Genomic DNA, 16010 nt, shown 5'->3' on the forward strand with positions numbered 1-16010 from the left:
CACCCCATTCTCTTGCCTTCTCGCCATGAACTCTGACACCTGTACTAATCAAGACCCTATCTATCTCCGCCTTAAAAATATTCAATGACGGCCTCCATAGCCGTCTATGGCAACAACAAAAAAATCCACAGGTTCACACCCACCTTCTAAATAAATTCAATACCCTTCTTCTAAATCCTAATCTCCTTGCTAAAAGAACGTCCTTTAACTCTGGGGCTATGACCTCTAGTCCTAGACTCTCCCACTGTTGGAAACATACTCTGCCCATCCACTCTATGCAAGCCTTTCACCATTCTGTATCTTTCAATGACGTCTCTCTCATTCTTGTCAACTCCAGCGAATACAGGACCAGTGCCGACAAACGCTCATCATAGGTTAACTCACTCATTCCTAGGATCATTTTTGTAAACATCACTCGGACCCTCTCCAGTCCAACACGTTGTTCGTCATATATGGTGCCAAAAATTGTTCACAATGTTCCAAATGTGGTCTATACAGCGCCTTATAGAGACTCGGTATTACAATCCTTTAGAATACAGGATATTGGGGCTAGGGTACTGATATGGATAGAAAATAGGTTGGCAGACAGGAAACAAAGATTATGAATAAACAGGGCCATTACAGAATGACAGGCAGTGAATAGTGGGGTAACGCAAGTCTCAGTGCTGGGACCGCAGCTATTTACAATATACATCAATGATTTAGATGAAGGGATACAGAGTAACATTAGCAAATTTGTAGATGACACAAAGCTGGGTACAGTGTGAACTGTGAGGAGGATGCTAAGAGGATGAAGGGTGACTTAGACAGGTTGGGTAAGTGGGCCGAAGCATGGCTGATGCAGTTTAATAGTAAGATTAAACGAGAATTTACCAGTTTGAAGTCTGATCTGTATTTTATGAGGAGTTACGATGAGGGATTACGTGAAGAAGCCAGCCAGGACGCATGCGTGGCATTCTTCAAAGCAGCGGTGTGAAATCACAGATAACTGTAATGACTAAACATAGTAAGATTAGAGAAGAGATACCAGTTAAGTATATGATCAAGGGTGGGAGCGGAGGGCACGTAATCCCTCATCGTAACTCCTCATAAAATACAGATCAAACTTCAAACTGGTAAGTTCTCGTTTAATCTTACTATTTTACATCGGAGTCACGTGAGTGACTACGTGAAGATTTTAAAGCTCTGTGATTTCATGCCGTGGAAACGAGTCCATGCATCACGTCTGCCTTGATGACTGTAGGAGGAATTGTGTTAACATAATTTGGACATGAATTCGACATTGAAATCATAAAATTTGTTAACACAAAATTGTAACCCCTTTTTATGGGTTTAAATTAATTTACAGAAATTAAAATTGTTTCTGCAAACGTTCCAGGTTTCATTACTGGTTTGTTGCAAAATAATTGGAATGTTTTTCCCCCAGACCAACCTGCTGCCTTGAGGATTTGGTCCATTGGTACATCCAACTGTATCGCTGCCGATGTAGCTGCAGCCCTGGAGGAATGAGATTTAAAAATATTAGTATCCACCCCAGCCTGTGTTAGCACCTGTTTCAGCCATCTTGAGATGGTCTGGACCGTCACTCTTTTTTGTGGTTGCTTGTGGCTGACCAAAAGTGCCTTCTCATTGCCTCTTAGGATTTTCGTTGTCTCCATGTATAACGACAGATGTCTTACTATACAGAGACGGTCTGCCTTGTTGGGTATGACCTAAATTGTATATTGAGGCCTGCTGATCCCTGTCTGTTCTGCTTTACTAACTCATAGATATGAAACGTAATATTTTCTGTTGAGGAAGTAATGTTGTCCAGTCTTAGTTGATGCAGTGACTGTACCCCCTGTGCCGTGACCAATGCCATTAGCATGACTATTTTTAATGTCAGTCTGTGTAGGGACAGAGCTGTTGCTGGAGACCAATTCCTGAGCATCTTCAGGAGAATACTTACATCCCATATTTGGGAGTACCTGGTTCTTGGGGGATTAGTATTAAAAATTCCCCTCATAAGTTTTGTTACCAGTGGGTGAGTCCCAACAGAGTAACGCTCTGTCCCCTGCCATAGGTAAGTCGATAGGGCACTTCTGGCGCAGTTGATGGCACTGTAACTGAGCCCCTCATCATAGTGGAGGCCTGCCAGATATTCCAGAATAGACGGGATGTTCATGTCTCTGTAGGTGATGTTGTTTTTATGGCAGTGCATCTCCCACTTCCTGATATAGACCAGATACTGTTTTTTGGTTGACTGTCTTTGGGCCGCCGAGATCATGTTCACTGTTCGGTCCGTCAGTCCCAGTTGTAGTAGAGGTGTTTTTAAACTCTACAAATTAATAAGTTCAATTGTTTATGGCATGGGTGGCTATCCCTTGTTACGGGATGTAACAATAAATCTGGTCTATGTGGGATGGTGATACATGGTTCTAATACCATGTTTAATACCACTGGGAACCATGGTTGAGTAGGCTAATCTGGTACTACCAAAATACCAGACGCAGAGTCGTTGTATTTTCCTTAATACCCGACTGATGAGGCAGAAAGGAGGGAATGCGTAAATAAAGAATTTCCCCCCAATGCAGCGAAAATGCATCTGTCGCCGCTGCCCCAGGGTCTGGTTCCCATGAAACATAATTTGATAACTGGTGGTTAAGTCTGGATGCGAATAGATCGATATCTGGTGTTCCATATTTTGCTGTAATATCAGCAAATACTTTTTTATTCAACATCCATTCGGTGTTTTCATTAAATTTGCGTGACGTGGTGTCTGCCACTAAATTTAGTCTTCCTGGTAGTTAAGTGGCTGATATCCAAATACATCTCTGGATACACCATTGCCAAATTGTATTAGCCAGATTGCCACATGATGTCGATTTGTTTCCACCCATGTGGTTAATGTATGCTACCACGGTGGTATTGTCTATCTGTAGTCTAACATGCTGGTGATATGACCCAGTACAATATGACTTTAGGCCATGGAATGCACCCAACATTTCCAGGTAGTTTATGCCCAGTGTGAGTAATAATGATGCCTCCTGAGCAGTCCATCTACCCCCACAGCTGGTGATGGTATTGGTGGCTCCCCACCCAAGTGCACTGGCATCAGTTTGTAGTACCATGGAAGGGTTACTGACAATGACTGGATTGGAACAAAGCCAGATCTATCCACCATTTTAGTTCCATTTTAGCTTTGATTGGTAGTTTCATAGGTCTGTCAAAGTGACCTGCATTAATTTTGAGTGCTTGTATTTTTGATCTCTGTAAGTTTTGGTAATGTAGAGGTCCAAATTGTGTGGCTGGAAAGGCAGCCACCATTTTGCCAATTACTTTTGCTACCAATCTGATGGATGGTTTGCTGGTGTCAATGAGGTTATTGCAAGCCTCTATTAAATCTCTAGCCTTTCCCTTAGGCAGAGTCACCGACATGTGAACTGAGTCAACGGTGAACCCCAAATAGTCCATAGTAGTGGAAGGCGTTAGTTTAGATTTAACTGGATGGATAATAAATACCAGTTTTTCAAATAACTGTTTTGTGGCTGTTACAGTTTGTTTGGCCAATTCCAAAGTTTTGCCCACAATGAGTATGTCATCTAAATATGCCATGACCATGTGTTTACGTTTCCGTAGAAACGCTAGGGCTGGTTTCAAAATGTTTGTGAACAGCCTGGGGGCTGATGATAATCCATTTGGCAGTGCTTTATACTGCCAGTTTGTCCCATCCAGTTGAAGTTTAAGTAACATCTGTGGTCACCTCGTATAGGCACTGAATAGTAAGCATCTTTTAAATCGATGCTGGCCATGAAGTAACCTTTGGAAATTAATTGTTTAGCAGTAACAAAGGTTTCCATTTTGAAGTGAATATATTGTACAAAAGTATTCAATTTTGTCAGATCTATGATGATGCGACAACCACCATCTTTTTTGTTTTTGGTAAATATATTGGACACGAATTCTAATGGTTCGTGTTGGGTTTTCTCAAATACACCTTTTACGTAAAGCCGCTCCAGTTCAGCTTGCGCTTTTGATTTTTCTTTATCAGAAAGCACGAACATTCGGTTCGGTATATGTTGAACTGGAGGGCTGTACTTGTGTATAAACTCTATTGTATATCCCTGGATACTGCTTAAGATGTAAGTATCGGTTGTTAACATGCTCCATGCATTCAGAAAAGAGTGTAATCTCCCCCCAACCTCCATGCTCCCTGTATTTTGTAGGGAACCAGACCCACCTACCTCCATAGTTACCAGTGGCAGGTTTGCTTCTTTTTTGTAGGTTCTTCGCTGCTGTTGTTGCGCTGGTGTCTGGATTTTCGGTTTGGTTGGCGTTGGAGGTCCCCGCATCTTCCAAGAAGGCCGGCCTGGGCCATGGCCTAAAAAGACTCATGTTTTGAGTACCGGGCCTTCGAGCTTTCACCAGTTCTGCTGGTGGGTGCGTAGGGGTGCTGTCTTTGGCTGTAGTGGGTTTTTGTTGGAGTCCCTTTTATTAGTTCCAGGGTTTTTGCTTCCTCATCGAGCTCATTGACTTGCTTCGATAGGTTGCCTCCAAACAATAGTATTGGTGGTTTTGTGGTCCCAGGTTTGCACAGTCCCTGCACCCCTTGCACACTTGTCTTTCCTTCTGCGGACCCCTCTTCCAGGTCAGCCCAGAACTGACCCGCAGTGCTCCCCTCTGATGAGGTAGAAGCAATGTGCAGCCCTTCAAGAGGTACTGCTGTGGGTTTATCATAGGGCCCACAGTGACCCGACTCCATCTCCCGGAGTCTGTCACGTTGGAGCAAATGCTCCATACACCGCTCCATCCGGCTCCAGCGCTCTCGGTCGTTGGCCGCCCGCGGTTGTTCAAAGTCGGACTCCTCTGAGTCCACGACCTTGTTTGTTTTGTGTCTAGCCTTACCGCCCGGCCGCGTGGATCTGGCCGGTGCGGAGGCGACATCGGGCACAGCTGATCCCACTATCGGTGATCCGAGTGCCGCTGGCTGCTGCTGGCTGCCCGCTGCTCCGCGGTCCTCCCTCACCAGCTTTGTCGCAGCCCGTTGGGTTCTCCACCTGTAATCAGCATGGGAAACACAAAAAGACCGCAGCTCTTACCTGCAGGTCCTGGTTTAAATTGTCGCTACGGGGGAACGTAGTTCCACCCCGCCTCCTCCGTTTTCGACTTGTCAAAAGTCGACGGCCCCATTCTGAATAGTCTCCCGCCCGGCCGTGGTGTTCTGGCCGGCGCGGGACAAAAAGTCGGCACAGCTGATCTCTTACGGGGCTTGTGCCTTCAGCTGCTGCTGGCTCCCGCAACTTCGCGGTCCTCCCCAGCCAGCTTTACTCGCAGCACTTGTGGACACTATTTTGTCCAGCTTCCCCCCCCTGTGTAAAAACAACGCGGGGACAAAAACTACCGCAGAGTAAATCACTTAGCTGCAGGTCGCGGTTTCAAACTTACCGCTGCGGGGGAACGCTCCACCCCGCCTGTACTTTCGCAAGCGTGAAAGCGAAATGCACGCATGCGTCCTGGCGGGCTTCTTCACGTAGTCACTCACGTGACTCCGAAGTAAAATGTGGATATATGTGAGGTTATCCACTTTGGTGGCAAAAACACGGAGGCAGATTATTATCTGCGTGGTGTTAGGTTGGGAAAGGGGGAAGTACAAAGAGGTATTGGGGTCCTTGTTTATCTTTCACTGAAAGTAAGCATGCAGGTACAGCAGACAGCGAAGAAAGCTAATGGTATGTTGACCTTCATAACAAGGCGAGTTGAGTACAGGAGCAAAGAGGTCCTTCTGCAGTTGTACATGGCCATAGTGAGACCACACCTGGAGTATTCTGTTCAGTTTTGGTCCCCAAATTTGAGGAAGGACATTCTCGCTATTGAGGGAGTTCAGCGTAGGTTCACGAGGTTAATTCCAGGGATGGCGGGACTGTCATATGCTGATAGAATGGAGCGGTTGGACATATACTCTGGAATGTAGAAGGACGAGGGGGTTCTTATTGAAACACATATACTTATTAAGGGATTGGACATGCTAGAGGCAGGAAACATGTTCCCTATGTTCCAGAACCAGGGGCCACAGTTTAAGAAAAACGTGTCTAATCCCTTTAGACCATTTAGAACTGAGAGGAAGAAAACCCTTTTCTCCCAGAGAGTTGCAAATCTGTGGAATTCTCCGCCTCAGAAGGCAGTGGAGGCCAATTCAAGAGAGTTAGATAGAGCTCTTAACAATAGAGGATTCAGGGGATATGATGAGAAAGCAGGAACGGGGTACTGAATGTGGATGTGAATCAGCCATGATGACAGTCAATGGCGGTGCTGGCTCGAAGGGCCGAATGGCCTATTCCTGCACTTATTGTCTATTGCCTATCTTATCTGATAACTATTAAAACTCTGATCTTGGATATGTGTGCGTGTGCGTGTGTGTGTGTGTGTGTGTGTGTGTGTGTGTGTGTGTGTGTGTGTGTGTGTGTGTGTGTGTGTGTGTGTGTGTGTGTGTGTGTGTGTGTGTGTGTGATCATGCTGCTCGAAAAAACGACGCTCTAACAGGAAAAAGTACATATTCCTGTAGTTTTATCCCGTGGTCAAAATCGCCTGATCTGAAAAAATCATGCATTTATTTCTTGAGTTATTAATCAAAATATTCAAATATCTGAAGGAACCTGGAAAAAATGTCTGCTAATTCCCTGTGATTGAAGCTGTGACGTCACAATGGGATTGTTGCCCTGCTCTCAACATAGTTGCTATCCAAGTATAATGAGTCCTGCTAGCCCTCGCAAGTGCAAATGCATCTTTTAAAGTCTCAGTACACTGAGTTCTGCTGGCAAGCAAGTGCAATTACAATTTTAAAGTCACAGTACACTGAGTTATGATAGCTAGCAAGTGCAATTGCATTTTGTGAGTTTAAAAATGAGGACGAGTGCATAAGGCGAAATGAGCAGCCCCTGCGCAATTGTCGGCTATGGGTGAGTGGTGGAATATTGCGTTGGGGAGCGGGTTGCGTTGGGGGACCAGGCCTCCCGTGTGATAGGGATCCAACGGGTCCCACTTGGTCTGGTTGTCCATAACACCATAGTTGCTGAGGTAGTGCTTAGCGTTGTGCAGTGCTCACGAGCCAGATGGTAGGAGGGAAGAACCTATTCTTGAATTTGTTTGTTCACGGTTACTGGTACTTTCCTTCCATTGGTACCAGTGAAATACATCCCTAGCCAGAGTGCATGTTGGTGGTAGTAGCTGCTTTTTGCAGACATAGCCTCCGACAGATCCCTTCGATTGTGGGTAGGGTGGGGGTTCTGCACCAGTGAAGGTAGTGTCGACTATTGTTCGTACCTCATTAGGCTCTGGGTGTTCGGGTTGCAGAACCATGCCACATTGCAACCAGTCAGTGCAACAGGAGAGGTTATTTTGGTCATTAATTGGCATGGAGTTCCTCAATCCTCAAAGGAATTAGCGGCGTCCATGAGCTTCCTTTGCAATTGCATCTAAGTGCTGTGCCCAGCAGAAATATTCAGGGCCGGAAAATTGAAACTGTTGATTCTCCCTCCTGTTAAAGAGGTTGGTAAGTGTCTCGATTGCGCAACCTAAGGGTGGCGGAGGATTTAGGGGGCGATAGAGGTATTTCAGAGACTTTTGGTTAGGTACGGTGAAATGCGCAAAATTTGAGAGGTATCGATTATGTGCAAGCAGATAAGAGTATGTCCTGGCATTTTTTTGGGTGAAAAGGGAAAGTGTAGAAAAGTGGAGAATTGCCTGGAAGTAGCTGTGTTTGCAGGGATGCGGGTCATGTAAGTTTCAGTATAGGGGTTATTTTTGATGTGCTGTCACCACAGCAAAACTCCTGTACGGAACCCCCCTCATTCACCCTGTACTGAACCCCCCCCCCCATTCATCCTGCACTGTCCCCCATTCATCATGCACCCCCCCCACCCCCAGCCATCCTGTACTGATCCCCCCCCCCCATCCATCCTGTACTGATCGCCACTGAAATCCCCCGCGCTCTCCCCTCACGATGTTACCTAATTCAACCGACACGCACTGATTCCCCTGCCTCAATCCATCCATTCCGCACGGTCTGTGGAATTATCTGCCTCAGAGGGCGGTGGAGGCAGGTTCTCTGAATGCTTTCAAGAGAGTGATAGATAGGGCTCTTAAAAATAGCGAAGTTAGGGGATATGGGGAGAAGGCAGGAACAGGGAACTGATTGGGGATGATCAGCCATCAATAGCATGGTGGTGCTGGCTCGAAGGGCCGAATGGCCTACTCCTGCACCTCTATTGTCTATTGTCTATTGATTGCCTTCTCAACCCCCCCGCCATCTATGCAGCCTGCTCTGATTCGCCCACCACCCCCCCCCCCCCCTATTGCGCTGGAAATGTCTTCAGAGCGAAAATTGACTATGTTTAATAACGGAATGCAATCAAGTGCGTTTTAATTCCCAATGTTATTATTTGATTTAATCCATAAAGATGGATATTAAATTGTGAACACGTGAAACATTAAAACTGCAGTGTTCAATTGTCACAGCTACCGTTGACACGTTATTACGAAATTCATTTAACATTGCTCTTAATATGGAGTTGGTCCAGGTTTTACTTCTACAGTTGGTCATATACCTCGCAAGCATGATCAGGAGATATTTCAGTTGAATATGCCAAAATACAGGGGCGACAGAGAGCCACCGTGCGTCACTACGCATCACGCCGCGTCACGACCCGACCACGACGCGACAACCTCTTTTCAGGCTGTCGCCGAAAATGTCACCCAAGTGGGACAGGCCTTTCATTCTGCGAAACTTGAGGCCAAGGCTTTCGAAGGCGCCGTCGGCGGCAAACGTCTCCCTGGCCAGGTACTCGATCACCTCGGGCTCTAGTCCACAGTGCTCGAAGAAACTGTCCAAGCCCGAGCACGCTCGGGAGAAGCGGCAGCTGATGTCGGAGAGCGAGCGCCGTAATCCACCTTCATCAACCTGCCGCTTGGGATGACCGGCTGCTGATTCTCGTGGCGCTGCTGCCGTGGTTACTTGTGCACCCTGGGATGCTGCTGGTGTGATGACTGGTGCTTCCTGGGATGCTGCTGGAGTGGTTACTTGTGCACCCTTGGGTGTTGTTGGTGTAGTTACATATGCACCCTGGGGTGTTGCTGGCGAGACTGCTGTTTCTCACCGGGGTGCTGCCGATGTGGTTACTTGTGAACCCTGGAGTGCTGCTGGTGTGGTACCCAATGACTTAGTCCCCAGCGCGGTCTGTGGCAATTAATTCCACAGATTCACCATTCTCTTCCTGCTCATCTACATTCGAAATGCGCGTCCTTTTATTCTGAGTATGTGCCCTCTGGTCCTAGACTCTCCCATTAGAGGAAACATTCTCAGCACATCCACTCTACCCAGGCCTTTCACCATTCGGTAAGTTTTAATGAAGTATTCACTGGAATTTAGGATGAGCGGGTATCTTATACAATTCTTGAGGGATTGGACAGGCGAAATGCAGGAAAAATGTTCCCCATGTTGGCTGAGTTCAGAAAATATCCGGATCACCGTGTAAGAATAAGGGGTAGATCATTTAGGACTGAGATGAGGAGAAACATTTCCAGTCAGAGAGTTGTGAATCTGTGGAATTACCTGCCACAGAAGGCCGAGGAGGCCAAATCACTGGATGTATTCGAGAGAGTTGGATATGGCTCTTAAAGCTAACGGAATCAAGGGATATGTGGGGAAAGCAGGATCGGGTGAGATGGAGGTGGACAGGTTTCGTCATTAGTAAGGGCGTCAAAGTTTACGGGGAGAAGAAAGGAGAGTGGTGTTGAGAGGAAAAGATAGATCAGTTATGATCGAATGGCGGAGCGAACTTGATGGACCGAATGGCCTAATGATTATCCTATACCTCATGATGCAATGGGGTTGTGGGTTAATTGGCCTCCATAAATTGTGACTGGTGTGTAGGGAGCGAAGGGAAAATGGGTATAACCTAGAACTGGCGTGTGAACGCATGATTAATGGTCGGCTTGGAGTGGGTGGGCAGAAGGGCCTGGTTAGATAGGTTAGACAGATCAATTACTAGAGGGGATAGATTTAACGTGATGGGGCAAAGTTTAAAGTTGTACGGGGCACGTTTTGTTTTACACAGAGGGTAGTGGGGGGCTGGAACGCATTGCCGGGAGGTGGGTGAGGCAGATACGATAGTGGACTTTAAGAGGCTTTCAGATGGGGATGCAGAGAATGAGAGGATATGGACCACGCCCAGATAGATATTAGTTTAATTAGACAAGCTGAGGGGTGATCTTATAGATGTGTATAAAATCACGAGAGGAATAGAGTGGGCTAATGCATATATCCCTCTAAGCCTGTCCTATCCCTGTCAAATTGTTTCTTAAACGTTGGGATAGTCCGTGCCTCAACTGCCTCCTCTGGCATCTTGTTCCACCCTTTGTGTGAATGTTCAAGAAGGAACTGCAGATGCTTGAAAATCGGATGTAGACAAAATTGCTGGAGAAACTCAGCGGGTGCGGCAGCATCTATGGAGCGAAGGAAATAGGCGACGTTTCGGGCCGAAACCCTTCTTCACCCTCTGTGTGAAAATGTTACATCTCAGATTCCTATTACATCTTTTCCCCTTAGCCTTAAACCTATGTCCGCTGCTCCTCGATTCACCTACTCTGGACAAGAGACTCTGCGCACCTATCCAATCTATTCCTCGCATAATTTTGTACACCTCTATAAAATCGCCCCACTTCTCCTGCGCTCCAAGGAATAGAGTTCCAAACTCCTCAATCTCTCCCTATATATTTCCAGAAGGTTTTAACAGTCTTTTACCCTGAATAAGGGAATCGGGAACGACAGGACGTAGGTTTAAGTTGAGAGGGGGGAAGATTTAAGAGGAACCCGAGGGAACCTTTCCACGGTGGGCACATGGAACGAGCTGCCAGAGGAAGTGGTTGAGGCAGGATCAATAACAACATAAAGACACATGGACAAATGTATGGATAAGAAAGCTTTAGACGGTCTTGGGCCACACGTGGGAAAATGGGAGTGGGTTGGGCGGAAAAATGTGTCGGCATTGACAAGTTGACTATTTCCATGCACTGTGGAACAATATATCTGTGGGTCTGTCTCTCGGCGGCAAAGTGGCACTGCGTTAGAGTTGCTGCCTCACACACCACCAGTTTACTCCGGATGCTCCGATTTCCTCTCCCACACTCCAGAAACAAACATTTTTGTAGGTTAATTGGCTTCCTATAATATATATAGTGTCCCTTGTGCGTAGGACAGTGCCAGTGTACCGGGAACAGTGTACTGGTCAGCGCGAATTCAGTGGGGCGAATGGCCTGCTCGCACGCTGAAGTAAAAGTCCAAAGTCTCATGCGAAATTGTAGCGAGTGAAGACGAATTGAATTTAAAATAGATTTATTACATTTATTACATTTCATAAATTATATTTACAACATTAGTAATAAAAATAAACGAGTCTTTTTGGATATTCACTCTTCCTCTTCGGTCTTCTTGTCCAGATCCGCCGAATCGATGCCCACTTCTTCGTAGTCCTTCTCCAGCGACGCCATGTCCTCTCGCGCGTCCTGGAACTCACCTTCCTCCAGCCCCTCTCCCACGTACCAGTGGACAAAGGCCCGCTTGGCGTACATCTTGTCGAACTTGAGGTTCATGCGGGTCCAGGCCAGGGAGACGGCGGTGGTGTTGCTCAGCATGCAGACGGCGCGTTGCACCTTGGCCAGGTCGCCCCCAGGCACCACCGTCGGGGGCTGGTAGTTGATGCCCACCTGCGGGAGAGAGAGAAACAGCGTTTAGTTCGGTTGCAGACACATTGGAAGGATGACATCCATATTAACGGGACGGAGGTGAACGTGTTTCCAGCTTCAGGTTTCTGGGGGTCAACATCTCTGATGACCTCTCTTGGACCCACAATACCTCAACACTGGTCAAAAAGGCTCACCATCGTCTCTTCTTAGTGGGGAGACTAAAGAAGGTCCATCTGTCTCCTCAGATTCTGGTGAACTTCTACCGCTGCCCGATCGAGAGCATCCTTACCAATTGTATCACAGTATGGTATGGCAACTGCTCTGTCACCGACCGGAAAGCACTGCAGAGGGTGGTGAAAACTGCCCGACGCATCACCGGTTCCGCAATCCCCTCCATTGAGTCTGTCCAAAGCAAGCGATGTCTGCGAAGGGCGCGCAGCATCGTCAAGGACTGCTCTCACCCCAGCCGCAGACTGTTTACCCTCCTCCCATCCGGGAGGCGCTACAGGTCTCTCCGTTGCTGGACCAGCAGGTTCAGAAACAGCTTCTCCCCTGCGGCTGTTACACAACTTAACTCTGCACCTTGGTGATTGCCAGTCACCCCCCCCCCCCCCCCACCCCTCCGGAAACTCCTTCCCCCAGAAAAATTGGACTGCTTGTACATATATATATTTTACTGTTCATTATTCTACTCTTCTGGGTGAGATGCTAACTGCATTTCGTTGTCTCTGTACTGTGCACTGCACAATGACAATAAAGATTGAATCTGAATCTGAATCTGAATTCAAGATGAGATGCATCTGACGCCGGTAGGTGGCGGCAGTGGCGCAGCGAATAAAAGCCGACCTCCATTGCTTTGTAACGTCAACATGTCCGCGATGGATTAAGAGGCAGTGTGCATAAGTGAGTGATGAAAGAGAAATCGGTGCTCTTTTAGCCGAGGGACACCAGTTTGGTTTTTCGGTTGGAAGAAGCCGGGGCCACCCAATGGAGTTCTGGAAATTGCAAATGGTTCCCGCTAGGGTTGGAGTTCCACGAAAGCAGCTGTTCCAGAGCGATGTGGACCCGGGATCGATCCCAACTTCCGACGTTACGCCACCTTACCCCTTCCCACTCCCCCCCCCCCCCTCCCCACCGCATCGCAAAGAGGCTGGTGCTGGGTAATTGACAAGTCGCATTGAGGAATAATGAAAAATATGGGACTGAACGAGCGTTAGGACATAAGTGACAGGAGAGAATGGAATTACTGGTTCAAGTTGAAGTTCAAGTGAGTTTATTGTCATGTGTCCCTGATAGGACAATGAAATTATTGCTTTGCTTCAGCACGAAGAACATAGTAGGCATTTACTACAAGACAGATCAGTGTGGGAGGGTCCGTATGGACCCGATGGGCCGAATGTTACTGATCGTGGTCTAAAAATGAAGATTTGCGCCACTAAACGAGGGGAACCCCATGCTAGTTATCAAGATGCTGGCGTGACCCATTGGACAGGAATCTCCTAGAAACCTTCAATGATTCCCTGGATGTTAAGAACCCAGGCCCTCGGCTTGGAAAGAACGTCTCCTGGTTTCTGCAATCATGGACCGGCTGGTTTGGCTGTGGTAGATTTCACAGCCCAGTGCGAGACCAGTGTTTGGGTCAAGCTTCTGCCGCGTGGATTCCTGCACAACCTCCTCCTACCTTGAACCCGGTCGGGCACCAGTCCACGAACTGGATGGAGCGCTTGGTCTTGATGGTGGCAATGGAGGCGTTGACGTCCTTGGGCACCACGTCCCCGCGGTACAGCATGCAGCACGCCATGTATTTGCCCTGGCGGGGGTCGCACTTGAGCATCTGGTTGGCCGGCTCGAAGCAGGCGTTGGTGATCTCCGACACGGACAGTTGCTCGTGGTAAGCCTTCTCAGCCGAGATCAGGGGCGCGTAGGTCACCAGCGGGAAGTGAATGCGCGGGTAGGGGACCAGGTTGGTCTGGAACTCGAGCAGGTCAACGTTGAGGGCGCCGTCGAAGCGCAGCGAGGCGGTGATGGACGACACTACCTGTCCCAGCAGGCGGTTGAGGTTGGTGTAGGTGGGGCGCTCGATGTCCAGGTTCCGCCGGCAGATGTCGTAAATGGCCTCGTTATCCAGCATGAAGGAGCAGTCGGAGTGCTCCAGGGTGCAGTGGGTGACCAGCACGGCGTTGTAGGGCTCGACCACGGCAGTGGATATCTGCGGCGCCGGGTAGATGGAAAACTCCAGCTTGGATTTCTTGCCGTAGTCGACGGACAGTCTCTCCATGAGGAGGGAGGTGAAGCCCGAGCCGGTGCCGCCACCGAAACTGTGGAAGATGAGGAACCCCTGCAGTCCGGTGCACTGGTCGGCCTGTGGGCAGAGAAAGCGGAGAGCATTGAAAGGGGGAAAGGTGTGGGGGTGCGTGTCGGTGTTACAGGGGGTAAACTGACGCTCAGGGGAGGTGGACGGAGCCTAACATCTGTGGTTTTAGTTAAACATTTGTGGTCGGAAAGATGCGAGGGAGTATCTGAGAGACAGGTTATGAATGCATGTAGATGGACTAAGGCGTATTAGGGATAGTCACCACGGTTGTGTAGCTGGTTGGTCGTGTGTCAAGAATCTGATCGAGGTTTGTGATTATGTGACCAAAAATGATTGATGACGCAAGATCTGAAGATGTATGTATGGATTTGTCCAAAGCATTGAAAGCAAAGCAAAGTTTCCTTGTCGTAGACTGCTCTGGAAGGCCAAAGGACATCGGATCCAAGAAGAGATGGCTAGAAAACTGGCTTAATGGAAGAAAGCAGAGGGTAATGGTGGAAGTTTGCTTTTCGGGCTGGAGGCCGGTGATAAGTGGTGTGCCTCGGAATTCTGTGCTGGTCCCATTATTCTTGGGTGTCTATATCAACGGATTTGGATGATAATGTCCATGGCACGATTAGCAATGTTTGCAGACGATTTACAAATAAGCGGCATAGTAGATAGTGAAGACGGGTGTCAGAAATTGAAGCAGGACCTTGATCGGTTGGGGAGGAAGGCTGAGCAATGGTTGCATGTCATACACAGTGAATGGGAGGGCTCTGTATTGTGCTGCGGAGCAGATTTGTCTAGGAGTGCAGGGATACAGTACCTTGAAAGTGGCGCTGGCGGTAGATTCAAAAGGGCTGTCGGCTCTGGCCTTGATCAGTCAGAGTATTGTGTATAGACATGGGGATGGTGGGGGAAATCATGTTGCTGTCATACTGGGCATCCGTGAGGTCACATTGAGAGAATTGGTTTCAGTTTTGAGCACCATTTGACGAGAAAGATGTTGCCAAGCAAGAAAGGGTGCGGAGAAATTTGATGAAGATGTTGCCAGCACTCAAGGGCCTGAGCTGTAGCGGGTGGGTGAGCAGGTTATGACTCTATACCTTGGAGCGCAGGAGGGTGACGGCAATTGAAGCCGGTCGTATCGCAACTTTCAAGACAGATTAAGACAGATTCCAGTTTACATTTAGAGGCACATGGGCCAAACACAGGCAGGAGGGACTAGTGTGGAAGGGTCAGTGTGGGTCTGTTTCCACGCTGCATGATGCTGTGACTGTGGTTGCGAGGAGCAGACCTGAACGTGGGAACAAGAGGACACTTGGTGGGACCAAATGGGGGACGAGCATTGAGGCATCGGATCCGCTGAGTCATTAGTGAAGAGTGGGGGCGAGACCCTACTGCAACAGGAGCGACGGAGCAGTGAACATTGGGCATTGGGTTACGGTTGGAATCGGCCGTTGTGTGGTGCGACACAACCTACCAGCTTCCGGATGCGATCCAGGACCAGGTCCACGATCTCCTTGCCGATTGAGCAATGGCCCCGGGCGTAGTTATTGGCCGCGTCCTCCTTGCCGGTGATGAGTTGCTCGGGGTGGAAGAGCTGCCGGTAAGTGCCGGTCCGCACCTCATCTGTGGGGGAAGGAGCAGAGATCGAACCTTTAACCAGCGCCGCACCCCCCCCCCCCACCCCGCCCACCCCCTTCCCACACGTTGCGTGGAGGGACTGAGACAAAATATATTAACACTCTCTCCCTCAAAGCTTACCGATCACCGTGGGCTCCAGATCTAAAAACACGGCACGCGGAACATGCTTGCCCGCCCCCGTCTCGCTGAAGAAGGTGTTGAAGGAGTCGTCGCCGCCTCCAATGGTCTTGTCGCTGGGCATCTGTCCATCCGGCTGGATCCCGTGCTCCAGGCAATACAGCTCCCAGCAAGCGTTGCCGAGCTGGACTCCGGCCTGGCCGATGTGGATGGAGATACACTCACGCTGCAG

General features: G+C 48.5%; 1 protein-coding gene across 1 annotated transcript; it reads right to left on the reverse strand.

Annotated features, from left to right (window-relative positions):
• Positions 1-11442: 11442 nt before the first annotated feature.
• On the reverse strand, positions 11443-16010 carry LOC116978715 (tubulin alpha chain-like). The gene is made up of 4 exons (XM_033030037.1): positions 15782-16010; positions 15498-15646; positions 13400-14080; positions 11443-11739 (listed from the first exon to the last, which is right to left on the reverse strand). The coding sequence occupies exons 1-4, from the start codon at positions 15900-15902 to the stop codon at positions 11443-11445; spliced, it is 1248 nt and encodes a 415-aa protein (XP_032885928.1). The 5' UTR covers positions 15903-16010.

Source organism: Amblyraja radiata, chromosome 11 (assembly GCF_010909765.2).
Source record: "Amblyraja radiata isolate CabotCenter1 chromosome 11, sAmbRad1.1.pri, whole genome shotgun sequence".
Classification (NCBI taxonomy): Eukaryota; Metazoa; Chordata; class Chondrichthyes; order Rajiformes; family Rajidae; genus Amblyraja; species Amblyraja radiata.

Coding starts and splice junctions, on each gene's coding strand:
- LOC116978715 (XM_033030037.1), bottom strand. CDS start 15,902: ATGCCCAGCGACAAGACCATTGGAGGCGGCGACGACTCCTTCAACACC. Junction 15,647..15,781: donor TCTGGAGCCCACGGTGATCG/GTAAGCTTTGAG, acceptor CTTCCCCCACAG/ATGAGGTGCGGACCGGCACT. Junction 14,081..15,497: donor TGGATCGCATCCGGAAGCTG/GTAGGTTGTGTC, acceptor CTCTGCCCACAG/GCCGACCAGTGCACCGGACT.